The 25,435-nt window shown below is 34.9% G+C and overlaps 1 protein-coding gene across 1 annotated transcript; it reads right to left on the bottom strand.

Moving 5' to 3' along the window:
• Window positions 1-790: 790 nt before the first annotated feature.
• LOC142872873 (hyaluronidase PH-20-like) lies at window positions 791-24,124 on the bottom strand. Its single transcript, XM_076006187.1, has 4 exons — window positions 23,910-24,124; window positions 9,489-10,648; window positions 8,935-9,024; window positions 791-1,722 (listed from the first exon to the last, which is right to left on the bottom strand). Exons 2-4 carry the CDS (start codon window positions 10,437-10,439, stop codon window positions 1,216-1,218), a joined length of 1,548 nt encoding a protein of 515 aa, XP_075862302.1. The 5' UTR covers window positions 10,440-10,648; window positions 23,910-24,124; the 3' UTR covers window positions 791-1,215.
• Between the last annotated feature and the right edge of the window lie 1,311 nt (window positions 24,125-25,435).

Here is a 25,435-nt window from a genome sequence, read left to right as displayed (position 1 = left end):
AGAGGAGAAATATGATGTGGTCAGTACAAAGATATGCTGATATGGAGACACACACAAAATATATTGTCTGGTGAGAGGAGCAAGTTATAGAAAATTATAAATACCATAGAACAATTTGTATAAAATATATGCACACATATTTGTTTCCACATAGCTAGGAAATTTTAAAACTTATATCCAAGAAACTGCAGCCAGGAGTTATCACTGGTAGAGAGCAGAAGAAGGCAACTTTTAGATTTCTACTTTGTATCATTTTACCATGAGTAGCAATGACTTTAAAAGAGTGAAAAAGATTTTACAACACAAAATGTATTAAAGACTTATATGTTAAGACCTAAACTATAAAACTACTAGAAGAAAACATAGAGAAAATACTGCAGGACATTGGTCCAGGCAAAGATTTTATGGCTAAGACTATAAAAGCACAGGCAACAAAAACACAAATAGACAAGTGGCATATATCATACTAAAAAGCTTCTGCACAGCACAAGTGGAGAGGAAGGAGGTGACAATAACATTTGTACAGGTCAGACCAGGTAAGGCATTCAACTACAATGACTTTTGGCTTTAACAGGGAGCTGAAAGCTAATTGTGTATGCGACACATGTTCCTTTCAGTCCTGTGCAAAGGAGTATTCTCAACAGCACCAGAAAAAGCAAAAAATTCTAGCTCTTTTTCTTTCTTTATCTCTTCCCTTATCTCTTCCCTCCTTTTGTTTTCTTCCTTCTCACCCATCCTCTTTCCTTCTCTCTTTTTGTCCCTTGATTGTGAGCAGAGGAGAAAAGAGAAACAGCCAGATTCTCTAAATTTTAATGATGGGTTTTATTCATGTTTTCACTTTCAAGTTCTTAACCACTACATGTCAAATTGTAATTTCATCACAATGTCAGTATCTGGTGCAGAATTATTGAGTTGAAACAATCCTGACAGTTTCACAAGTGAAACAGATAATTATGTGTGCTCTAAACTGGAGAATATTGATAGGCAAGCTGTTGAGTCCTGGAATATGAACTGAATCTATGGTTGAGAATTCCTACAAGATGACAGTGTTAGTCAAGTTCAAAGGAAACCAACATTCACTAGGGATAGTAATTCAGTAAAATCTTTCCAAAGATGGTCATTTTTTTCAGCAGGAGGTGTTGTTTTTTAGGCATTTCATTAGTCTAAAAAGCACACTTTAAAATGGGCTCATTGTTCATTCAGCTAACATGTCAATTACAAATTCACAGCATAATTTATAAAGAGAAACAAAATGTTAAGAAAGACCATTTTGGCAGATGGTGTGAAGGATGAGACATCGTGGGAAATGAAATAATGTTCATCATCCCAGCTGTAAGAATGAACACTGGATTCTGTGTCAAAATAGGCGTCTATACAAAGACCTTCACCAATACACACATTGATGGCACGAACATTATGTACATCATCTCTTGCCTTACAAGTCATGTTGCTATAACAGGTGCAACGAAATTTTTCTGAAAATTGCTTCAGGTCGTCAGGTGTGGGTTTTCCAACTATTAAGTACTTTCCCTCCTTCCCAATTTGAATAGCAATATTCGCTGAGTTCAGGTGAAGATAGTCACTTGAATTCCAGTCTTTCCTTGTACACACACCTTGTTCCTGGCAAAGCACTTGGTTACACATTTTTGCTGCTAGGGTAATGTTGATTACGTAAGGATTTAGTGTAGTCGTCATGTAATCATGTAGGTCCGTGCAAGGTTTCTGTAAAATTATAAGATGGTCAGGATATCAAAAGATAAGTTAGTTGGTATTTGATTTAATTCACTGCAATAAGCAATTTTTAAGGAACAACAACAACAACAAAAACAAACACAGAAAGGGGTAAGGAACATTTGATCTTTATCACATTAACAAGGATGATTATTCTGTTTTTTGTAACATTGTTAAGATCACTGCACAGGCTGTTTAGTGCCACTGATTAATTGACCAGTTGAGGCTTCATGTACCCTAGCCTTGATCTTCCTTAATAACTCATAAATTACTCAGAGAAAGAATAGCTGTTAAAGTATAGCCTCTAAAGTATGGGGTTCATTTGCCAATATTCCCAGTTCCATTAGTGACTACCTGTATGGATTTGGGACTCTCTCGAACTTTCTAAGTCTTAGTTTCCTATCTGGGTGACTTGGGCAAATTAATTAAGCTGGATATACTTCAGCTTCACCATCTGTAAGATAAGGAAAATTATGGTGCTTAACTCATATGGTTATTGTGAAGATGAACATATATGATACATATAAAAGTACTTAACAGAGGGCCTAGCATATCTTTGGTTGACCCTCATGAATTATAAAGAAATGTAAAGCATCACATTTGTCAAACAAATTTAAACAGCATTGACAAATGCGATTTTTATTTATTTTTATTTCAATAGATTCAGGGGGTGCAAATGTTTTTTTCTTATATAGATGAATTGTATAGTGGTGAAGTCGGGGTTTTAGTTTACCCATTACCTGAATAGCAAACATTGTATCTGAAAGGTAATTTTTTGTTTCTCAGCTCCCTCTCACCCTCCCCACTTCTGATTTTCCAACAGCCATAATACCATTCTATATGACTATACATAACCATTGCTTAGCTCCAACTTATAAGTGAGGATGCATGGTATTTGTTTTTTCATTCTTGAGATACTTCACTCATGATAATAATGGTCTCCAGTTCAACCCAAGTTGCTGCAAAAGACATTATTTAATTCTTTTTATGACTGAGTAGTATTCCATGGTATGTGTGTGTGTGTATATATATATACACACACCATTTTCTTTATCCACACATTAGTTGACGGGCACTTAGGTTGATTCCACATCCTTGCAGTTGTGAGTTGTGCTGTGATTAAGATACAAGTGTAGGTATCTTTTTTTTATATAACGACTTATTTTCTTTTGTATAGATATCCAGTATCTACTGCATTGCTGGATCAAATGGTTGGTCTACTTTTAGTTCTTTAAGGAATCTTCATACTATTTTCCATAGAGGTTGTACTAATTTACATTCCCAGTAAAAGTGTATAAGCGATCCTTTTTCACTGCATCTGCAATTTTGACTTTTTAATGATGGCCATCTGAGAGGGATAAGTTGGTATTTCATTGTAGCTTTAATTTGCATTTCCCTGATAATTAGGGATGTTGAGTATTTTTTTAATGTTTGTTTGCCATTTATCTTCTTTTGGAAAATTTCTGTTTATGTCTTTACCTACTTTTTAATGGGGTTGTTTTTTTTAATTTTCTTAAGTTCCTTATAGATTCTAGATATTAGTCCTTCATCAGACATGTAATTTGCAAATATTTTCTCCCATTCTGTAGGTTGTATATATTCTCTTGTTATAATTTCTTTTTCTGTGCAGAAGCTTTTTAGCTTAATTAAGTCTATTTATTTACTTTTCTTTTTGTTGTATTTGCTTTTACAGTCTTAGTCATAAATTCTTTGCCTAGGCCAACGTCCAGAAGAGAGTTTCTGAGGTTTTCTTATAGAATTTTTATGGATTCGGGTCTTACATTTCAGTCTTCAATTCATCTTGAGTTAAATACATTTTATTATAAACATAATAGTTATATAAATATAAATATAAAATATATGTTCCATTAACTTTATTTTATACCATGATATATACTATTATATATATCATCTTTATATACTATCATAGTATATTATCATATACTAATTATGATATAAAATTAATCAATATAATTAATATTTACATTATAATATTTAAGTAATCACATTAATATGATTATACAATGAATATAATATATAACACTTATAATATTATAAAATGGTATATAAATCATGGGAGATGCTCATTTTCATTCTTCTCTATATGACTGTCTAATTTTCCTAGCACCATTTATTAAATATGGCATCACTTCCCAAGTTTATGTTTTTGTTTGCTTTGTCAAAGATAAGTTGGTTGTAAGTATACAATTTTATTTCTGAGTTCTCTATTCTCCATTAATCTATGTGTCCACTTTTATAGCAGTACTATACTGATTTGGTTACTATGGCCTTGTAGTATAATTTGAAGTCAGGTAATGTGATACCTCCATATTTGTTCTTTTTGTTTAGGATTGCTTTGGCTGTTCAGGCTCTTTTTTAATTCCATATGAACTTTAGGATTTTTTTTCTAATTCTGTAAAAAAATGATGTTTGTATTGTGATGAGAATTGCATTGAATCTATAAATCACTTAGGGCAGTACGAACATGTTAATAATAGTGATTCTTCCAATTCATGAGCATGGGATGTTTTTCCATTTGTTTATGTTATCTACAATTTTTTTTTTTGCAGCAGTTATAAATGGTATTGAATTCTTGATTTGATTCTCATCTTGGCATTTGTTAGCAGGTAGAAATGCTACTGATTTGTCTACGTTAATTTTGTAACATAAAACCTTACTGAATTCCTTTTTCAGTTCTAGAAATTGTATGAATGAGGCTTTAGGATTTTCTAGATATGAGATCACATCCTTGGCATACAGGAGTAGTTTGACTTCCTCTTTCCCAATTTGGATGGCATTTATTCCACTGTCTTATCTTTTTCTCTGGCTAAGACTTCCAGGACTTTATTAAATAGAAATGGTGAAAGTATGCATTCTTGTGTTATTGCAATTCTTAGGGGGAATGCTTTCAACTTTTTCCTGTTCAGTGCAATGTTGGTGGAGGGTTCGTCATAAATGGCTTTTAACATTTGTAGGTATGTTCCTTCTATGCCTAGTTTGTTGAGGGGTTTTTTTCATGAAGAGTTGTTGAATTTTATCAAATGCTTTTTCTGCATCTATAAGATGATTATATATTTTTCTTCTTAATTGCTTTTATGTGGTGCATCACATCTATTGATTTGCATATGCTGAGCCCTCCTTGCATTCCTGGGATGAAACCCACATGATCATGGTCATTTTCTTTTCGATCTTCTTTTGGACTTAGTTTGCTAGTATTTTGTTGAGGAATTTTACATCTATATACATCAGGGATATTTGTTTGTAGTTTTCTTTTCTTGTTGTGTCTTTCCCTGGCTTTGGTTTTATGGTGATACTGGCTTTGTTGAATGAGTTAGGAAGGATTTCCTTCCTCTCAGTCTTGGAACAGTTCTGGTACATACCCATTTTTCTTTGTCAGTCTGACATAATTCAGCTGTGAATCCATTTGGTACTGGGCTTTAGTTTGTTAGGAAATGTTTTATTAATGATTCCGTCTCACTACTCATTTTTGGTCTGTTCAGGATTTTTGTTTCTTCTTGCTTCAAGCTTGGGAGGTTGAATCTTTCAAAAAATTTATCTATTTTCTCTAGATTTTCTAATTTTTGTGCACAGAGGGATTCATAATACTCTCAGGTGATGCTTTGTGTATCTATGGTATCAGTTATAATGTCTACTTTCTCATTTCTGATTGAGTTGATTTGAATCCTCTTTCTTCTTTCCTTAGTTAATCTGGTTAATAGTCTATTGATTTTGCTTATCTTTTCAAAGGACCAACTTTATGTTTCACTGATCCTTTGTATTGTTTGGGGGGTTCTGATTTCATTTAGTTCTGTTTTGATCTTTATTATTTCTTGTGTTCTGCTAGCTTTTGGTTTGGTATGTTCTGTTTTTCCAGTTCCTGGAGATGAGACATTAGGTTATTAACTTGTGATCTTTCTGTCTTTTTGATGTAAGCATATAGTGCTATAAACTTCCCTCTCAGCACTGCTTTTACTGTATCCCAGTGATTTTGGTAACTTATATAACCACTCTTATTTAATTTAAACAATTTTGTGATTTCTATCTTGATTTCATCATTGACTCAAAGATGATTCAATAGCACACTGTTAATTTCCTTGTATTTGTATAATTTTGAGAATTCCTCTTCAAATTGATTTCTACCTTTATTACACTGTGGACTCAGAAGATATACGATATGATTTAAATTTTTTCAAATTTTGTGACACTTGTTTTGTGGCTTAACATACGGTCTACCTCAGAAAATATTCCATGTATTGATGAAGAAGAATGTATGTTCTGTAGTTTTCAGGTTGAATGTTCTGTGAATGTTAGGTCCTTTTGTTCTAGAGTCCCATTTAAGTCCCATGTTTCTTATTGATTTTCTGCATCAATGATTTGTCTACTGTTGTCTCTAGAGCGTTGTAGTCCCCCACTATTATTATATTGCTATTTATTTCTTAGGTCTACTAGTATTTGTTTTGTGAATTTGGGAATTTTGGTGTTAGGTGTATATATATTTAGGATTGTTGTATCTTCTTGTTGAATTGTCACTTTATCATTATATTATAACCATTTTTGTCTTTTTTTGCTGTTGTTGAATTAAGTCTGTTTTATCTAGTATAAGAATAGCTATTCCGGCCGGGCGCTGTGGCTCACGCCTGTAATCCTAGCTCTTGGGAGGCCGAGGCGGGTGGATTGCTCAAGGTCAGGAGTTCAAAACCAGCCTGAGCAAGAGCGAGACCCCGTCTCTACTATAAATAGAAAGAAATTAATTGGCCAACTGATATATATATAAAAAAAAAAAATTAGCCGGGCATGGTGGCGCATGCCTGTAGTCCCAGCTACCCGGGAGGCTGAGGCAGAAGGATCACTTGAGCCCAGGAGTTTGAGGTTGCTGTGAGCTAGGCTGACGCCACGGCACTCACTCTAGCCTGGGCGAGACTCTGTCTAAAAAAAAAAAAAAAAAAAAAGAATAGCTATTCCTGCTCACTTTTGGATTCTGTTTGCATGGAATATTTTTCCCACTCCTTTACCTTAAGTCTGTGATAATCTTTACAAATTAAATGGGATTCTTGGAGACAGAAGATATTTGGGTTTCATTTGTTTATCCATTCCACCATTCTATATTGGTCATTTGTACCATTTACATTCAAAGTTAATATTGATATATGAGATACTGTTGCAGTCATCATGTTGATTGCTACCTAGTTGCTTTTTATTCTCCTCTGTGTTAAAGTTTTATAATAGTTGTGAGTTTTTACTTTCAAATGTTTTTATACCTGTATCAACCATTCTTTTTCATGTTTAGATGACTTTTTATCACTTCTTGTAGGGCCAACCTAGTGGTAGAAAATTTACTTAGTGTTTGCTTGTCTTGGAAAGACTTTATTTCTCTTCAATTATGAAACTAAGTTTTGCAAAATTCATGGCTGACACTTACTCTTTTTAAGAATACTAAAGATAGCACACCAATCCCTTGTGACATGTAAAATTTCTGCTAAGAAGTCAACTATTATTCTAATGGAACTTCTTTGCAAATTATTTGATGTTTTATCTCACAGCACACAGGAATTCCTCCTTCACACTGACATTGGCCTGTCTGATGACTATGTGCCTTGGTGATGTCCTTTTTGAAATGAAACTCCTAGGATTTCATTGACTTTCTTGTATCTGGATGTCCAATTCTCGAGCAATACCACGGAAGTTTTCCTCAAATAATCCCTCACATAGGCTTTCAAAGCTTTTTACTTTTTGATGTTTTCCTTCAGGAATACCTACAATTGTCATTTGGACATTACACATAATCCCATTACTTTTGAGAAACTTTGTTCAATTCCTTTCTTTATTTTTTATTTTTGCCTGACTGGGTTAATTCAAAAGACTGGTCTTCAAGCTTTGAAATTCTTTCTTCTGCTTGGTGTAGTCTACTATTAAAATTTTCCACCATGCTTAATATTTCCCTGAATGGCTGGGCGCAGTGGCTCACGCCTGTAATCCTAGCACTCTGGGAGGCCGAAGTGGGCAGATTGCTCGAGTTCAGGAGTTCGAAACCAGCCTGAGCAAGAGTGAAACCCCGTCTCTACTATAAATGGAAAGAAATTAATTGGCCAACTAATATATATACATATATATATATGCGCCACCATGCCCGGCTAATTTTATATGTATATATATATATATATATATATATGGCATGTCACATTAACCTACTCTTTGAAGAATGTCTGATCCATTCTTCCTCAGAGTAAGGGTGAAGCTCTCAGTTTTCTTTAAAAGACAGAAAAGAATGTGGAGAATTTATAAATATCTATGAATTTTTAAATAACAGAATCCTTGATAAAAGAGTTTATGAATTTGAGAAAACAACTAATAAAAATTAGGAATACACTTAGTAGAATTATAGTTTTAAAATAATTTTCTGACATATAAAAGATTTTACCAAGGGATACAACACCTTTCTCTGAACTTATATTTTCTGTTGTTTCTCTTTCTTGAAGATCAAACTAGAGACATTAGAATTATTCAAAATAGGTAGAAGAGCTCAGATTACCTTAAAAGAATTTCACAAATGCAACTGCTCTTAAGTATTTGTAAATAAAGTAAGAATATGGCTATTCTATCTGAAGGATAAGATATGAATATATTCCTTTTCAAAAAGTCTCTTGTGGTCTTAGAATATAAAATCTCATCTCTACAGGTTCTAGCATAAGATCCCTGGGCAATGAGCTTCAACTGACATTCTCCATGGCATGTTCATCATTAGAATTTCCACATGCATCAGAGAAAGAAAAGTTCAGTTCCAATTTATCAGTGACAATTTGACAGCTTTACTCTTACACTGAGTCAAGAGGATTGAAGAGGTGGGAGAATAAAGACCTGATATGGAGAGTGAAACAAGAATAAAAATAACAGAAGAGCCATTTAATAACTCACCATGTCAGAAAACTGATATCATAATCTTGTTTTTGCTACTTAATAACTATGTACCCTATAGAAATTCACTTAATCTCACTGAATTTCTGTTTTCCCAATGGAAATGTTACAATATACCCTGATTTATAACAACCAAACAAATGCAAGATATTTTGATTCAGCCAGTATTAATTAAGCTTCAACTACTATATGCCTTATATAGAACTACTTATTTTCTTGTTTAATACCAAACAATCCTCAAAAATATTAAAAGTAGAAATATTTTCATCTATTTCCTACCAATTCACTTACCACATTTCGCAGTAAACTAAGGCTTCCCCATAATACAACTCCAGAGGCTCCCAGAGCAATACTTTCACCAAGTGTATTCACCAGGTCATCCTGGCAAATATAATAGAAAAAGATAGCAGATAAAAATAAAATGAAAGTGTTATATTTAAAATATTAATACCAAAGATAAGCATGCTGACCCAATAATAGTAATTTAAATATTTCTCCATTATTTCTACCTTTTACACAGCCATTGCCTTACTATAAAAAATAGAGATTATTATTGTTTTAATTACTTCTATTGACAAGACAGCAGGCCTATGAAAGAAAAAACAGTAAGTGAGTCAATATACTCTCTATACTACCTAATTCTCCATGCTTACTAAGAGATCATGAGATTACATTAAAGATTAAACATATTTATTTTACATTCATTTAATGATGTAAAACTACTAGTGTGTACATTGCTAAATGACACTAAAAGCTAAACTTCACTCCCTTCAAAAATAATATGAAATTTCACAAAACAGTTTTGTGCACACTATTTCATTGTCCTCATACCTTGATTTACTTACCTGAGAAAGGTATTTCAAAACTAGATCAGCAAAAACTGGTCGGGCATATACAAAAATTGGAAGTGGCCTTCCAATATCAAGAAATTTGGAAATCCTAATGGCTTCATAAATTCGATTACGTGCATAGAGCGCAACTTGTGTAGAAGACAGTCTGCTACTCAAATAAATAGATGGAAAAAGGGCAGTGCTTTCGTTCCACAACCAGCTAAGAGCATCATTTCTTATTTTCTCTATGTCAAAGCAATCTCCAGTGAAATCTTGTTGATTATAATTATAGTTGTAACAATCAGGAAAAAGATAATAACCCCATAAGCGATGTGGCCGAAGTAATTTTCCCAATTTTAAAGTCTCTAGCATGAAATCCTTTGCTGCTTTTTCAAATTCAACTATGGCTATGTTGGTAGCTTCTGTGTCATTAAGGTGTAGATTTTGTTGCCTGACCAAGTCAATAGACTCACTCTTATAAACATGTTTAGGTTTCCAGTTTCTTCCCCAAGTGGGCCTCCATTCTTTCCAATCAATGACAGCCAACCCGGTATCATCATTTGGGATGTAAAAGACAATGTCTTTCTCGGCTTTGTCCAAATGCTTTTTTAAGGGTGCCTTCTGGGGAATTCCTCCATGTATAAGTCTGCCTGTGCTATCTATATAAGGATAGTAGCCAAGTCTATCAGTATAAAATATTGTCATATTTTGCCCTGTGACATTTTCTCGGGGGCTTCCTACTAAAGAGAAGAGGCTCAGATCTATTGGCCCATCCTGCCCTACAAGACAAAGTTCAGTTGGGGCATTCCAGGCCCAGAGGAAAGGCACATCTGGGAAAAGAGGGGGTGCTCTGAAATCCAGAGCCAAGCAACATGGAATCAGAAGGAAGGTGAACACTGTCTGGGATACTGCATTGGACCCAACAAAGCTCCTGAAAAAGATGTTCTTGAACCTTAGCACTCCCATTGCAAACAGCAATGACTATAAAAAAACATATTTCCTCCTACACACTTAGATTTACTCGATATTAGATGTAAGATATTAGAACATATAAAAGAGAGTAGAGTGAAGCCACTTTGTTGTTTGATAAAGAGGTACAATGATTGTATTACACCTAAATATTGTTCTTCTTGTTTCATGTACCAGGAATGTTTTGCAAGTTGCATCACCTATAACTGATAAAAGAAACATAGAATATATTATTATGTTGCATTTTATAATAAAGATCATAAGCTTTACCATGTTCTAAACTTTAAGTGCAGGAATTTTAATTGTTTTTTTAATTTATTTTTTATATGAAGGGGGTAGTGGGGAGGGGGATCCAATTTCTTTTCTTTTTCTTTTTCTTTTCTTTTCTTTTCTTTTTTTTTTTTTTGAGACAGTCTCACTCTGTCGCCCTGGGTAGAGTACAATGGCATCATTGTAGCTCACTCCAGCCTCAGACTACTGGGATCAAGCGATCTTCCTGCCTCAGCCTCCTGAGTAGCTAGCACTACAGGTGTGCACCATGATACCCAGCTAATTTTTCAATTTTTAGTAGAGACAGAGTCTCGTTTTTGCTCAGGCTGGTCTCTAACTCCTAAACTCAAGCAATCCTCCTGCCTCGACCTTCTATAGTGCTAGGATTACAAGCATGAGCCACCATATCCATCCTTAATTCAATTTTAAAAGATGGAAAAGCTAGTCCTGTGTTTGAATCAATAAAATTATTTCCTCTTACAAATGATGCAAACTCTATAATGGTTAACATTTGTTTCATTTTCCCAAATCATTACTGAGCCTACAGAGAGGTGAAGGTAACTATTTTTCCTTTTGCCTTCCCCGGTGTACAGAATGCTGTACCAAGCAATGCCTTGGCAAAAGCCCGTAGAAGGAAAATAAATTCAAAGTTGAACTTCTCATTCATGTTTATTGCTTCTCAAAAGATTGTTTTATAGTAGTCTCTAAATATTGAAAACAATATCTTATGGAATCGTGATCATTTTCTTTCTTTTCTTTTTTTGTTTTCTTTTGTTTGTTTGTTTTATTTGAACAGGCACAATAAGGGGATAGGGAAAAGTCACTTCTGCTAGAGATAATAAATCAAAAGTTTGCTTGGACTTAACCAACCAAAACTCTTCTCCTGCTCTTTGTCCTCTCCTGCTCTTTTGAACACTGTTTGATCAAGTCTTACAGTAATATACTCTCATGTTTAAGTCAATAAAACAGTTTACTACTTTACTACTCAAAGGATTGGTTCTATTCTAGCTTTAAAAAAAGCAATATATGGATTTTGGTCTTGTTATTGTGTTTGATAAGTGACATTATGTTGTCAGACTGATTTTCAAAAAATGAAGTGTTATAGCACACACTGTTGCTATATGGTACCACTTTTGTGGTACAATGAAATAGGTCTGAGCCAAGGAAAAGAAATTAAACTATGTATTATTCAGCATTTGATATTTGTAAAAGTTACCTACAAGAAGACATATTTAAATGTTCTGTGATTCTAAAAGAAACCTTTCTTTTTAATTAGACTAGTACTATACTGCTATGTAAAGGAATAAGAATTACACTATTCTTTCCATGAATATTTGTCCTTACTATAGCAAATTATCCATTCATTCTCATCATTGAAACATAAATTACTCTAAAGAAAAAACCTGCACATGAGATTTGGGCCTTGTAGGAGAGAGAGAGAGAGAGGGAGAGAGAGAGACCATAGTCAGAATAGAATGAAATATCAAGAACCATTAGAGTCTAATGTTTTGAAGATAATAAATTTTTCCCACATGTTTAGAACATATAAAGTAGCTAAAGATTTTTATAGTTTAAACCTTATAAACTTTTTTACTCAGGACCTAGAAAATCTTCAGCTAAAATTAATATTAGGGCAAAAACTAATTCCTTTTAAAAACCAAATGTCAACACAAATACCTGAATGGCAGGGAGTGGGAGAAGGAAATGGAATAAAGGATTAGCTTTTCCTATGTCTCGGGGAAGGAGTAGGCTAATCTTATAGAGATTAATATTCAAATCTATTTCCACATGATCATTTTATATAAGAAAAACAAGGGGCAGAATAATCCTATTGAGAAGATCTCTACCTACAGAAATCTTCAAAAAAGAAGGGACACATCTATCCTTGAAAATTGACCGAATGAAAAATCTCTACTTTAGTGAAAATCCAAGACAAAGCGTTGAGACACAGAATTGGCACAAAATTGGGGCAGACTTAGAAGTCAGCATCTAAAACAGCATCTTCCTATTACTTAAAGTATCTAATAGAGAACTTTCCCTATTTAAATAGAGAGCCTCATGTGCCTGGAAATCATCCCTTAGCACTCTAGCCTGCGGGACATAGTGAGACCTTATCTCAAAAGAACGTTTTAAAAAAACCTTATACCTGGTGCAAAAGAATTTTATCATTATCACACATACTAGCAAAATCCTTTGAACCAGGACCCCCTTGTCTGAGGAAAAGTCCAAAATTATTTTGTAATAAAAATTATATAGCTATGTGTAGATATCCACATATGTGATATTCACCAATACATATAGAAGTATCTATCAAAAGAGAAAATATAAAAAGCAACTTCAATACAAAATGATAAATTCTTAAATATGGTATTTCAGCCTGAGGGAATTTATGCAGGTATCAGAACTAGATATAAAGATAATGAAACAACATGTAAAGGTATTTGCCTAAAATACTAAGTGAAATAAACTACAAAAACACACACTATAATTAGACATATACAAAAACATGTAAGTACATGCTTAAGAAATTGATAACATTTAGAAAAATTTAAAGAAAGATGTAATTTCTGAATATACTCTGTGTGTATTTTTTTTTTTAAGAGACAGGGATTTTCTCTGTCCCCCAAGATAGAGTGCAGTAGCCCGATCATAGCTCACTGTAACCTCAAATTCTTGGGCTCCAGTGATCTTCCTAACTCACCATCTAGAATAGCTGAGACTACAAGTACACACCCACACACTCACTTGATTTTTTTATTTTTTGTGGGGACTTAGTTTCCTCATGTTGCCCAGGCCAGTCTCCAATTTCTGGCCTCAAAAACAATCTTCCCAACTCAGCCTTCCAAAATGCTGAGATTACAAGGGTCAGCCTCCCTGTCAGACTTGTTATATATATTTTTGAGCTTCTAATTTTCTTTCATCCAATCATCATAATGTTTCTCAAATAAAAAGTGGAAACAAAGTGAAGAAATTAAGTGTGCCAGAAGAAATTTGAGCTTAGCTTCTCTTGAGTGGAGGAAGAAAAAGAACCATAAATATTCCTACACTTTATTCAGCAGGATGCTTGTACAAGGAGTTCTTGTTTAATTTTTGGGAAGAGGAGGTGCTGATTGGGATTTTTTTTCAAATAAATTATGTTGTATATATTTAAGGTATACAACATGATTTTATGGAAAAATTGGGGTTTTTGAGGTAAGGGGAAAATAATATCAGACAGAGAAAGCCAAACAAAAGAGCCAGATTTCTTAGCTTAATACTTTGTTCTTCTTTTCCAAAACAAATGCTTCATTTCCATAACAAATGCTTTCTCCTTAGAGAATTATAACGAATGGATATAGAAGTCAGTTAGGAAACTATCTCTAGAATCTACCTTTTGGCGTTCCCATTTCCCATGAGTCTATGAATATAGTAGCTGTAAGGAAATAACTGAATTCAGAGAACAGAGAACCCAGATATAAAACCATCCTCATACTGCCATCTAATCTTTAACAAAGCAGACAAAAACATACACTGGGGAAAAGAATCCTTATTCTATAACTGGTGCTGGGAAAACTGAATAGCTACATGTAGAAGACTGAAACAGGATCCACACCTTTTACCTCTCACAAAAATCAACTCACACTGGGTAACAGACTTAAACCTAAGGTATGAAACTATTAGAATTCTAGAGGAGGCCGGGTGCGGTGGCTCACGCCTGTAATCCTAGCACTCTGGGAGGCCGAGACGGGCGGATTGCTTGAGGTCAGGAGTTCAAAACCAGCCTGAGCAAGAGCAAGACCCTGTCTCTACTATAAATAGAAACAAATTAATTGGCCAACTAATATATATATAGAAAAAATTAACCGGGCATGGTTGTGCATGCCTGTAGTCCCAGCTACTTGGGAGGCTGAGGCAGGAGGATTGCTTGAGTCCAGGAGTTTGAGGTTGCTGTAAGCTTGCTGATGCCGTGGCACTCACTCTAGCCTGGGCAACAAAGTGAGACTCTACCTCAAAAAAAAAAAAAAAAAGAAAAGAAAGAAAGAAAAGAAAAGAAAGAATTCTAGAGGAAAATGTTGGAAATACTCTTCTAGACATTGGCCTAGGCAAAGATATTAAGAAGAAGACCCCAAAGGCAATCACAGAAACAACAAAAATAAATAAATGGGACCTGATGAAACTGAACAGCTTCTGCACAGCCAAAGAAATAGTCATGAGAGCAAACAGATAACCTACAGAATGGGAGAAAATTTTCACAAGCTACACGTCCAATAAGGGGCTGACAACTAGAATCTATTTAGAACTCACGAAAATCAGCAAGAAAAAAATCGAACAACCCTATCAAAAAGTGGGCAAAGGACATGAACAAAAATGTTTCAAAAGAAGACAGAATAATGGCCAACAAATATGAAAAAATGCTCAACATCTCTAGTCATCAGGGAAATGCAAATCAAAACTGCAATGAGATATCATTTATCTCCAGTAAAAATGGCCTTTATCAAAAAGTCCCCAAACAATAAATGTTGGCCTGGATGCAGAGAGATAGGAACACTCCTACACTGCTGTTGGGACTGCAAACTAGTTCAATCTCTGTGGAAAGCAATATGGAGATACCTTAAAGCGACACAAGTAGATCTACCATTTGATCCAGCAATCCCACTACTGGGCATCTACCCAAAAGAACAAAAGACACTCTGTAAAGAAGACACCTCCACTCGAATGTCTATAGCAGCACAATTCACAATTGCAAAGTTGTAGAAACAACCCAAGTGCCCATCAATACATGAGTGGATTAATGTATTTTGTATTTTTCTGGATAGAGCTGGAACCCATTCTACTAAGTGAAGTATCCCAAGAATGGAAAAATAAGCACCACATGTACTCACCAGCAAATTGGTATTAGTGACCAACACCTAAGTGGACATATAGGAATAACATTAATCAGGTGTGGGGCACGTGGGAGGGGGGAGTAGGGGATGGGTATATACATACATAATGAGTGTGAGGCGCACTGTCTGGGGGATGGTCATGCTTAAAGCTCTGACTCAAGGGGGGAGAGAGGGCAAGGCCAATATACGTAACTTTAATTTTTGTACCCCCATAATATGCTGAAATAAAAAAGAAAAATAAAAAAGTAAAAATAGAAAACAATCAAAATATCCAATGAAGTAAAATAATAAAATAGATGTTAATCTAAAAAAAAAAGAACTGAATTTAGACATTATCCTCTTATCATTAAAATTATTATTGACTTTTAATATAAATTGTTATAAATATGAAGGTAAAAATTCATACATGAGACAGATATTGATAAAGACAATATTATAGCTTTGGTGAAAGCAGACATGACATTACTGAAGGGGGAGGGGCACAGGAGAGAGTCAAAGGTTTCAGTCTTCACAAGGCACCTCCCCAGTCTCCATTTCCCTATAATCCTCATAACAACTAACATGATCTAGGCATTATTACAGGACTGAAAAGATAGCCTCTAGCCTCATGATAATGAAGGTAATTTTAATATATCTAAAATACTTCCATAAATATTGTGAGAATCATTCTTTAACATGAAAAATAAAAGGCAAAATTCCTCATGAGCATCAGGCCCCAAGTTTATTGTCTTTGTATCCTAATCACATTTTGTAGAATGTGTATTGTTTTTCAGGTACTTACTTCATAAATTCAACCAAAAGGCTGACTTATACCTCCAGGTCCAAGGAGTTGCTGGGACTACGGGCGCACGAGGTCTGGCTAATATTTAGCTATTTTTAGTAGAGATGGGGTCTCAATTTTGCTTAGGCTGGTCTCAAACTCCTGAGCTCAAGCAATCCTCCGCACCTCAACCTCCCAGAGTGCTAGGATTATAGGCATGAGCCAGAATGTCCAGCCTTCAAAGAGTTAAGAGGAGAACTACCATTTGATCCAGCAATCCCATTACTGGGCATCTATCCCAAGGAAAAAAGGCATTCTATAAAAAGACATCTGCACTCAAATGTTTATAGCAGCACAATTCACAATTGCAAAGATATGGAAACAGCCCAAGTGCCCATCAATACATGAGTGGGTTAATAAAATGTGGTATATGTATACCATGGAATACTACTCAGCTACAAAAAACACCTCTTGTATTATCCTGGATGGAAATGGAGCCCATTCTACTAAGTGAAGTATCACAAGAGTGGAAAAACAAGCACCACATTTACTCACCATCAAATTGGTACTAAGTGATCAACACATATGTGCACATATGGTAGAACATTCATCAGGTGTCAGGCAGGTGGGAGGAGGGAGGAAGAGATGGGTATATTCACACCTAATGGGTGCAGTATGCATGTCTGGGGGATGGGCATGCTTGTAGCTCTGAGTTGGGCAGGGCAAAGGCAATATATGTAACCTAAACATTTATACCCCCCATAATATTCTGAAAAAAATGTTTTTAAAGTGAAAATCATAAAGTTTTCCTCTAAGATGTGATTAGATAAGAAGTTGCCCCAATCTGTTAGCTCTGTAGTATTTAACCTATTTGGTGAAGAAAGGTAGCCTTTCTTCCAGTCAATTAAATAAATAATTAATCTTTTGAGAAGTTAAATCAGTTATTTAGTTTTGAATTAACTTGTACTTTGAATTTCAGCAAACTCAAAATTATAGCCAATGGTGACACTCTGAAATGAAGATGTTCAAACAAAAACTGAAGCTACCAATCAGAAGCCATGGAGCTGTCCAAAAAAAATCCAGTACTGAGCAATAATTGAATGAGTCAAAACATTTTATTCAGAAAAACTATTGCAATATGTTCAATGAAACCTCAGTATTTATTATAACTGAGTTCAATTCCAAATACAGCAAGGAAAATGGGAATTTATACCCAAAAAGCAATGTGTGGGGTCAGTGGATAGAAAATTACTAAGAGGAAACATCAGGGATAAGGGGGATTCTGGCTAAACTGACCTAACAATATTCTTGCTGGCAGCTGGCCAGGGTGATCAGATATCACTTGAGGGATGATGGAGGAAGAAGAACCCCTAAGAGTGAGTGATCTGATACAGAGAATCGGGGATTCTTGCTACAGCTAGACTCTAAAAGGAAGGACACAGAAGCACAGGGTTTGAGATAACTAAACAGAATGCACAGATGAGCTTGATTAGTTTGGTCAAGGGGAGAATCTTTGTCAGTCTCCCTTCTTGTGCATGCTAAATGAGTTACTTAATTAAGTAAATGAAGTTGATGTACTTTGAATTTCAGTAAATTCAAACTTATGGACAATTACGACACTTTAAAATCAAGATATTCAAACAAAAAGTGAAGCACATCATCCAGAACCCATAAAGCTCAGCCTTATTCAGAAGACAAGTATGTTTTCTAGAGCCAAGCATGAGGCTGACACTCAGATATGACTGAAACTAAATAACTGAATAAAGACTTGAACAGCCTCTAAATGCAATGTGCTAATTAAAAACACAATAGCTCTGCTAGGGATGCTCTCTGCAATGCCACTTCTGAAACCCAATGCTAAGCTCAGTGATGCTTGACTTTCAGTCAATCCAACATCCCACCATCATAATCCTAGGACCAAATTCTAGTTCTTCCGTGATTAAAGTGGCTCAGCTGCCTGCACTAATAAGCAAAAGGGCTTAGTATCAAGTCAAGTCAAAGTTTAAAAAAGTAACAAACACTTCTATTACTACAGGTGCATTGCATAATGAATTCACAAAAGTGTAATAGCCATAATATGGGCTATGAGTCTGCAATTTACCTTATATTATTATATAATAATAGTGTTTCTCTTCCCCTGGCCAGTCAGATGACTTTTGGGATTTATTTCTCTGATTTTCCAAAGTCACACTTACTAAATCTGACATATATGGGATTATATTAAAGATCCAAATGGCCACTATGGTCAAACACAAACAGAAACTACCTATGTGTTCAGAAATTCCCTTTGTCTAAAGGTACTAGGGACCCAACCTCATCAAATGTAACTAAGCACATTAAGCAATGATTAAGATAAATGTCAATAAAAATAATATATGATATTACCTTGAAAATACAACATGATAAATATTTTTCCTCTTATCTAATTAAGATATTTGGAGCCTATAGAGATGCCAGTCCTTTAAATGGAGCAATTAGGATGCAGATAGAATTTTCCTTTAGGAAAGATGACAGGGTCAAAAATCTTGTCAGAGTTTTAACTGGTTAATTACCTATGTTTTTAAAAAGACATGTACTCTCATCTACCTTAAGAATGCACACTTTTATTTCTCTACCCAAGTTCACAGGAAAAAAAAATAAAACATGTACATTTTGAAGAGCTGGGCATGGTGGGTCACTCTTGTGGTCCCAGCTACTTGGGAGGCTGAGGCCGGAAGATCTCTTGAGCCCAGGAGTTTGAGGCTGTAGTGTGCCAATATCTCATGTGTGAACAGCCACCAAATTCCATCCTGGGCAAAACATAGAAATCCTCGTCTCTTTAAAAAAAAAAAAAAAAAAAAGGAATGTGCATGTTGTGAAAATGAAACTATGCCTGAAGCCCTAAGTAATAAAATGTCTTCCCAGAACCAACTGCCATCATTCTTTCTAGCTAATGGTGTAATATAAAGTACAAGATTAGAAAATATTTACGCCACAAAGCAGCACGAGAAACATTAATGTCTTTCTTTACAATGACTTTTTTCTCACCTTTGCTTTTAACCTTTTATTTTCTATCTTAACTGAGTCTTCTATCTGTTCATGGGAGCTGGAGACTGGTGACACACATGTCTAAAATGATTGAGGAGCCCAGATCCAGAAAAGGATTGAGGCTTTATTTCCATTTCTAGCTCTGTCATGCAACAGCCTGAGGATCCAAATTACTCAATCTTCAAATATTTAACTATATGGGTAATACATAAATCTATCTAACTTCCAAGAGTGCTAAGATGTGTGAAATGATACCTATAAAGTATTTTTATAGAAATCAATGTAAATCTAAAGTGTAGGGTTACTTCCCCTAGACTACCAATATTATTAAATCTTGATTATGGCTTATTTGAATTTATTCCAAACTATAAGAAGGGCAGCTGTAATAGGTATAGAGAGAGTTATTTTTGACCATTTGGGAGCCAAAGGACAATGTATATAATTAGATTACAAGTATCTTGAGAAAACCTTAGAGATTGTAAATTCCTAGCCCAAGAACATCACAGAAATATTTACTATGGACACTGATTTATACAATATAGAGATGTTTGGGAGTAATAATAACATAATTCTCCTTTAAAGAATGTGGTTAATAAAAAATGAGAGACAGGAAGAGTCTTAACTAGCAAAATTCATTTCAAATTGTAGAAACTCAGAACAAGTTGTGCTTATAATTAAATTTCCCCTTTATCTCTACCAATATGAGAGGCTGTTGGTGATTATCCTCAACAGAGATCACATGCTTCTCCTTAAAGGGGAAATAGGAGAGCTAAATCAACCCTTCCAGGGGAGAGTTTGGTTAGGCCTTCACACAGTGAATTATCTCTGGCCAAAATCTAATTAGAAAGAGCATTTCAGAGCATCAGCTAAATATCACCTACATAGTCCTATGCATTTTAAGTACAATAGAGGGTAATTGTCAGATAATGATCCAAGAAAGTAATATTAGGTAGGCTTACACTTAGCATTTTTTTACAAACTGAACTCACAACTTAAAAGCTGGCCATAAAATAAATTTAATTGGTTGTATTGAGCATTTTTTAAAATAAGTAAAATAGACTTTAAAGGTTTAGCATAGGATAGGATAGGTTAAGACAGGAAGTAACAGAGTGCCATTGCATGTAATAAGGGTATTATTTTATGACCCTTTTCATTCAGTTATATATTTATATATGTGTATACTGAGTAAACAGTGTAAGATGTATTTTTTTTTACTGTGTAAGGGATCAAATCACTTGGATACACAAAAGCCTTAGAGTCTGACACACCAGGGTTTTGAATCCTAAGGGCAGCCACTTTATTATAATTAACTGGCCTTAAGCGAGTTACTTAATCTCTTCAGTGACCAGAAGAGAATTTTTATCTGAGGATTCCTTAAGTAATATCTATAAATGTCTAAACTACTGGAATTAAGTGATTTAGTTTTCTAGATTAGGACCAACATGCCTAGAATCTGGCTTCTCAGTATCAATGTAACCGTGCCCAAACTATGTAACTTTACCTCACCTTAGTTTTGTATTTTAACTGTAAAAGGTACATATTAAGCAACCATCTCATATGTCTGCTGTGAGATTTTAATGAAATTTACATAAAATGAAAAAATATACATAAAACACTTAACCCAATGCCTGTGAAGGGGTTCAGAACATACACATTTTGGCATATTGTGAGCTGGAGGTAATTGAGCAATAGCAGAATATCTTATGAGAAAGGGCTCTCTGATTGCATCCTTGCTGCTTGAAGCAAAACATAAAATTTCTCATGGACAAGGTATCCTCCCTATACCAGGAAGAAGAGAACATTTTTTTATCTATAATTCATACTTACTAATCGCACCTATTTATGGGGTACAAATAATGATAAAATCAAGGTAATTTTAATATCTATCATCTCAAACATTTGTCATTTATGTTGGGAACATTATAAATTCTCTCATCTAGCTATTTGAAATTGTACAGTAAATTATTGTTCTCTCATCTAGCTATTTGAAATTGTATAGTAAATTGTTGTCAAGTATAATCACCCTTTATCCCTATAGAACACTAGAACTTATTCCTCCTATTGTACTGTAATTTCGTATCCATTAACCTACTTCTCTTTATCCCTCTTTCTGCCTACTCTTCCCGACTTCAAATAACTACTATTTTACTCTCTTCTTCTATGAGATCAACATTTTTAGCTTCCACATATAAGTGAAACCATTAGGTATTTTATTTTCTGTGCTGGGTTATTTAACTTAACATAATGTCTTTCAGCTTCATCGATGCTACAGCAAAAGACAGGATTTCATTATGTTTTATGGCTAAATTATATTCCATTGTGTATATATATATTTCCTTTATCTATTCATCTGTTGATGGACACATAGATTGATTCCATATCTTGGCTATTATGAATAATACTGCAAAAATATGGCAGTGCAGGTATCTCTTTGACACACCAATTTCCTTTCCTTTGGATGTATAGACAGTAGTGGTATTGCTAGATCATATTTAGTTCCATTTTTTAGTTTTTTTAAGGAAATTTAATTCCATTTTGCATAGTGACTGTACTAATTTATTTACATTCCTAACAAGAAAGTATAAGAGTGCCCAGGCCAGGTGCAGTGGCTCACACCTATAATCCTAGCACTTTGGGAGGCCAAGTCAGGAGGATTGCTTGAGGTCAGGAGTTCCAAACCAGCCTGAGGAAGAGTGAGACTCTGTCTCTACAAAAAATAGAAGAATTATCTAGGCATAGTAGCACATGCCTGTAATCCTAGCTATTCAGGAAGCTGAGGAGGACTGCTTGAGCCTGCTAGTTCAAGGTTGCAGTAAGCTGTGAAGCTATGATGATGCCACTGAACTCTAGCCTGGGCAACAGAACAAGACAATGTTTCAAAAAAAAAAAAAAAAGTCCCCTTTTTCTGTACCCTCACTAGAACATGTTCATTTTATGTCTTTTTGATAATGGCCATTTTAACTGGACTGAGATGACATTTCCCTGTGGTTTTGATTTCCCTAATGTTTAGTGATGTTGAGCATTTTTCATCTATATTCGTGTCACTTAATAGCAGAATATCTTATGAGAAATGCATAATTAAGCAATTTCAACATTGGGCAAATGTCATAGTGTATACTTACACAAACCTAGATGGTATAGCCTACTACACACCTAGACTATATGGTATAGCCTATTGCTCTGGGGCTACAAACCTGTACAGCATGTTACTGAATTCTATAAACAACTATAACACAATGGTAAGTATTTGTGTATCTAAACATAGAAAAGGAAATGCATTATTGCATGACATTAAATGATTACATCTTTAGGCAATAGGAATTTTTCAGTTCCATTATAATCTTATAGGACCGCTGTGATTGATGATTGACTGTAAGGTTGTTATGTCATACGTGACTTCTTGGCCATTTGTATCTCTTCTTTTGAGAAATACCTATTCAGATCATTTGCCCATTTTTTAATCGGACTAGTTTTTCCTGTTGAGTTTTGAGTTCCTTGTATATTCTGGATATTAATCCCTTGTTGAATAGATAGTTACAAATATTTTCTCACATGAGAACATTCTTATCACTGGAGACTGGGTGTCAATGCTGAAATAGATACATACAATCTTACTAAAATAACCCCTATCTTTCATTAGTTCTCCCATATATTTCCTAGTCACTACCCCACAAATTACTTCTCCTAGAAGGTTAAACCTCTTTTCTTTGTCTTCTAACTCCTCTACAATTTATCACTCTTTGTAAAAAAAAAAAAAAAAAAACACCATGATAGTGATAAAGACATTAGTAACTGAGATTTTCCTCATTTCGGCACTCCTTTATCATTGTATCAGATGAAGAAATAAATTTTTTGAAGAAATAAACCACTTCCTCACAAAAACTCTGGACTACTCATTCAAATTTCCTTCACAGAGGTAATAAGTGGTTCCAGCTCTGGCTTTTACAGCACAAACTTTTGCCAAATCACCAAATGTTTGGGCAGATGCATAGGCCAGTCTCACATAACCTGTGGCAGCTCAGCTGCTTCCCTAATTAGGCTACCTAACACCAGAAATTTCCTATGGGTAGACCAAAAATCTACAATAACTTGGTAAGGAGACAAAACCCAAATCTTGTAGTTGCCCAAGCCATACTGCACATCCCCATCTTCAATCATCGGAACAAGTGGAACATAAATTTCTAGACATAAGAAGGACTTTAGAAAGAACCTGGATTTAAATGGCTAAAGGCATTACCTTCGGCCCTTACAAAAATATGTTATTCTCCAAATATAGACATAGAATAACCTCTTTTATAGTTTTTGGACATCTTATGTCTACTGGCATTTCAAAATCTTATATTCCAGAATTGAGTAAACATTATGGGAACTTGAGTGGACAATTCGATGTTATGATTAGCTATTATACAAGAAATAGTATTCTTGGAAAATATTGTCCATAAGTAAAAAAGGTATGACCTTCACTGATTGATAAATCTTGCCATCTTTTTTGACCAGGAATTCAGGTGAACATCAAGATTTTTAGGAGAAGGCATGCACTGTTACCTTGCTGAGGAGGACCTGATGACGTACTGCTAACTGCCTACATGACCATGATAATAAAAAAAAAGAAAAATCTTCCTGGATTCACATGAGCCACACCAAGCTAGATCTAAACCATCATTCCCAGGACTACTGGAAGACCATTCTTACAGTGACCTCATAATAAGAATTTCAGAGCCAATTCCAAGGCTCTAGAAGCAAGATGACACCACAAAGTGATCACAGATCAAGAAACTTTGTTGCCATCTATTTTTCCTGCTTTTAAGTCTCTCTCCTTCCTGAGGCAGTGGGGGGGGGGCATTTTTTAACCTAAATGTACCCTTTCTCCTTCATTTATTGAAATGTGACTGGAGATTACTTGTCTCAATCTATCCTTCTCTCCCTCTGATCCTCCACTATGAGTTCTCTTTCAACTGTATCTCTCTCATTTTAGCCTTGCTGTTTTATTAACAAGTCAGGCATGACCTGACACCCCCTTACAATGCTCTCTCCAACCTTGGTCATGTTAACTAATCAATATGATTGCTAGTTATGTCAACATCTACATAGTGTGAAGAATCCTGAACTAATTTTCATTTCTGCCAATGTCAGCATCTGGTGGACAAATTGTGGAAGATGGATGCATTAATGTGTATGGTATCCATGACCAGAAAAACAATGTCACTACTACCTTCCCTTCTGGTGAGTTTATTCAGCCAGGAAAAACCTCTTTGTAAGCTCAAGGATGATCACTTGCTCAGGGTAAAGATATTGGAAGCAATTTATTTTCCATGTGTTAAAAAGAGATATGGTAAATGGACCCTTCCTATGTGGCAAACCAAGGTGATATTGCAATCAAACCCTGTGGTTTGATTCCACACTCAGCATCTTCAAACCCTTTATGGAGGTCCTGAGTGGTTCCAGCAATGCCCATTAAGACACAGGCTTTTTCCAAATCACTAAGTGTTTCGGCTGGCTCATAAGTCAGTCTTATAGAGAACCCAGAGTAGCTCAGCTGTTTCCCTGATTAGGCTACTTAATAAAAAAAAAAATTTATATGAGTAGACAAAAAATCTGAAATAATTGGTGACAAAACCAAGCTTTAGGAGCTACCAAAGCCAGACTACATGTCTTCTATATCAAATATTTCACATGTCCTTCTTTTACAAACTGATAGCAACACATGGAAAAGGAGGTGTACAACTCTCCATATGATTCCAAATTATGCAGTTAATTTTCCACCCCAAGGAAAAAGTGCATGATTGCACATCAAAAAATGTCTGCTCAGTGGCTGAAGTTTCAGTCAGAATGGAGTTAATTTCAAGGTTGATTGGAATGTCAGAGTTAATGATTTTGTCCCCCAAAGCTTGGAATTCATAATTATTCTAAAGACTATAAACAACGGTTGGAAAGAGAAAAAAAGAAAAAAAGGAGGTATACAGATGCCAACATGACCAATAATAAAAACTGTGACACTCACTGGGCCTGAGGAATTGTAGGTTCCACTCTGACCTTGTCCAGGAACAACACTGCTCTTTTTATCTTATGTG

Source organism: Microcebus murinus, chromosome 9 (assembly GCF_040939455.1).
Source record: "Microcebus murinus isolate Inina chromosome 9, M.murinus_Inina_mat1.0, whole genome shotgun sequence".
In the NCBI taxonomy this organism is placed as follows: Eukaryota; Metazoa; Chordata; class Mammalia; order Primates; family Cheirogaleidae; genus Microcebus; species Microcebus murinus.
This window is presented reverse-complemented; position numbering and strand designations above follow the sequence as displayed.

Coding starts and splice junctions, on each gene's coding strand:
- LOC142872873 (XM_076006187.1), bottom strand. CDS start 10,439: ATGGGAGTGCTAAGGTTCAAGAACATCTTTTTCAGGAGCTTTGTTGGG. Junction 9,025..9,488: donor TTTTGAAATACCTTTCTCAG/GTAAGTAAATCA, acceptor TATATTTGCCAG/GATGACCTGGTGAATACACT. Junction 1,723..8,934: donor TTAGTTTACTGCGAAATGTG/GTAAGTGAATTG, acceptor ATAATTTTACAG/AAACCTTGCACGGACCTACA.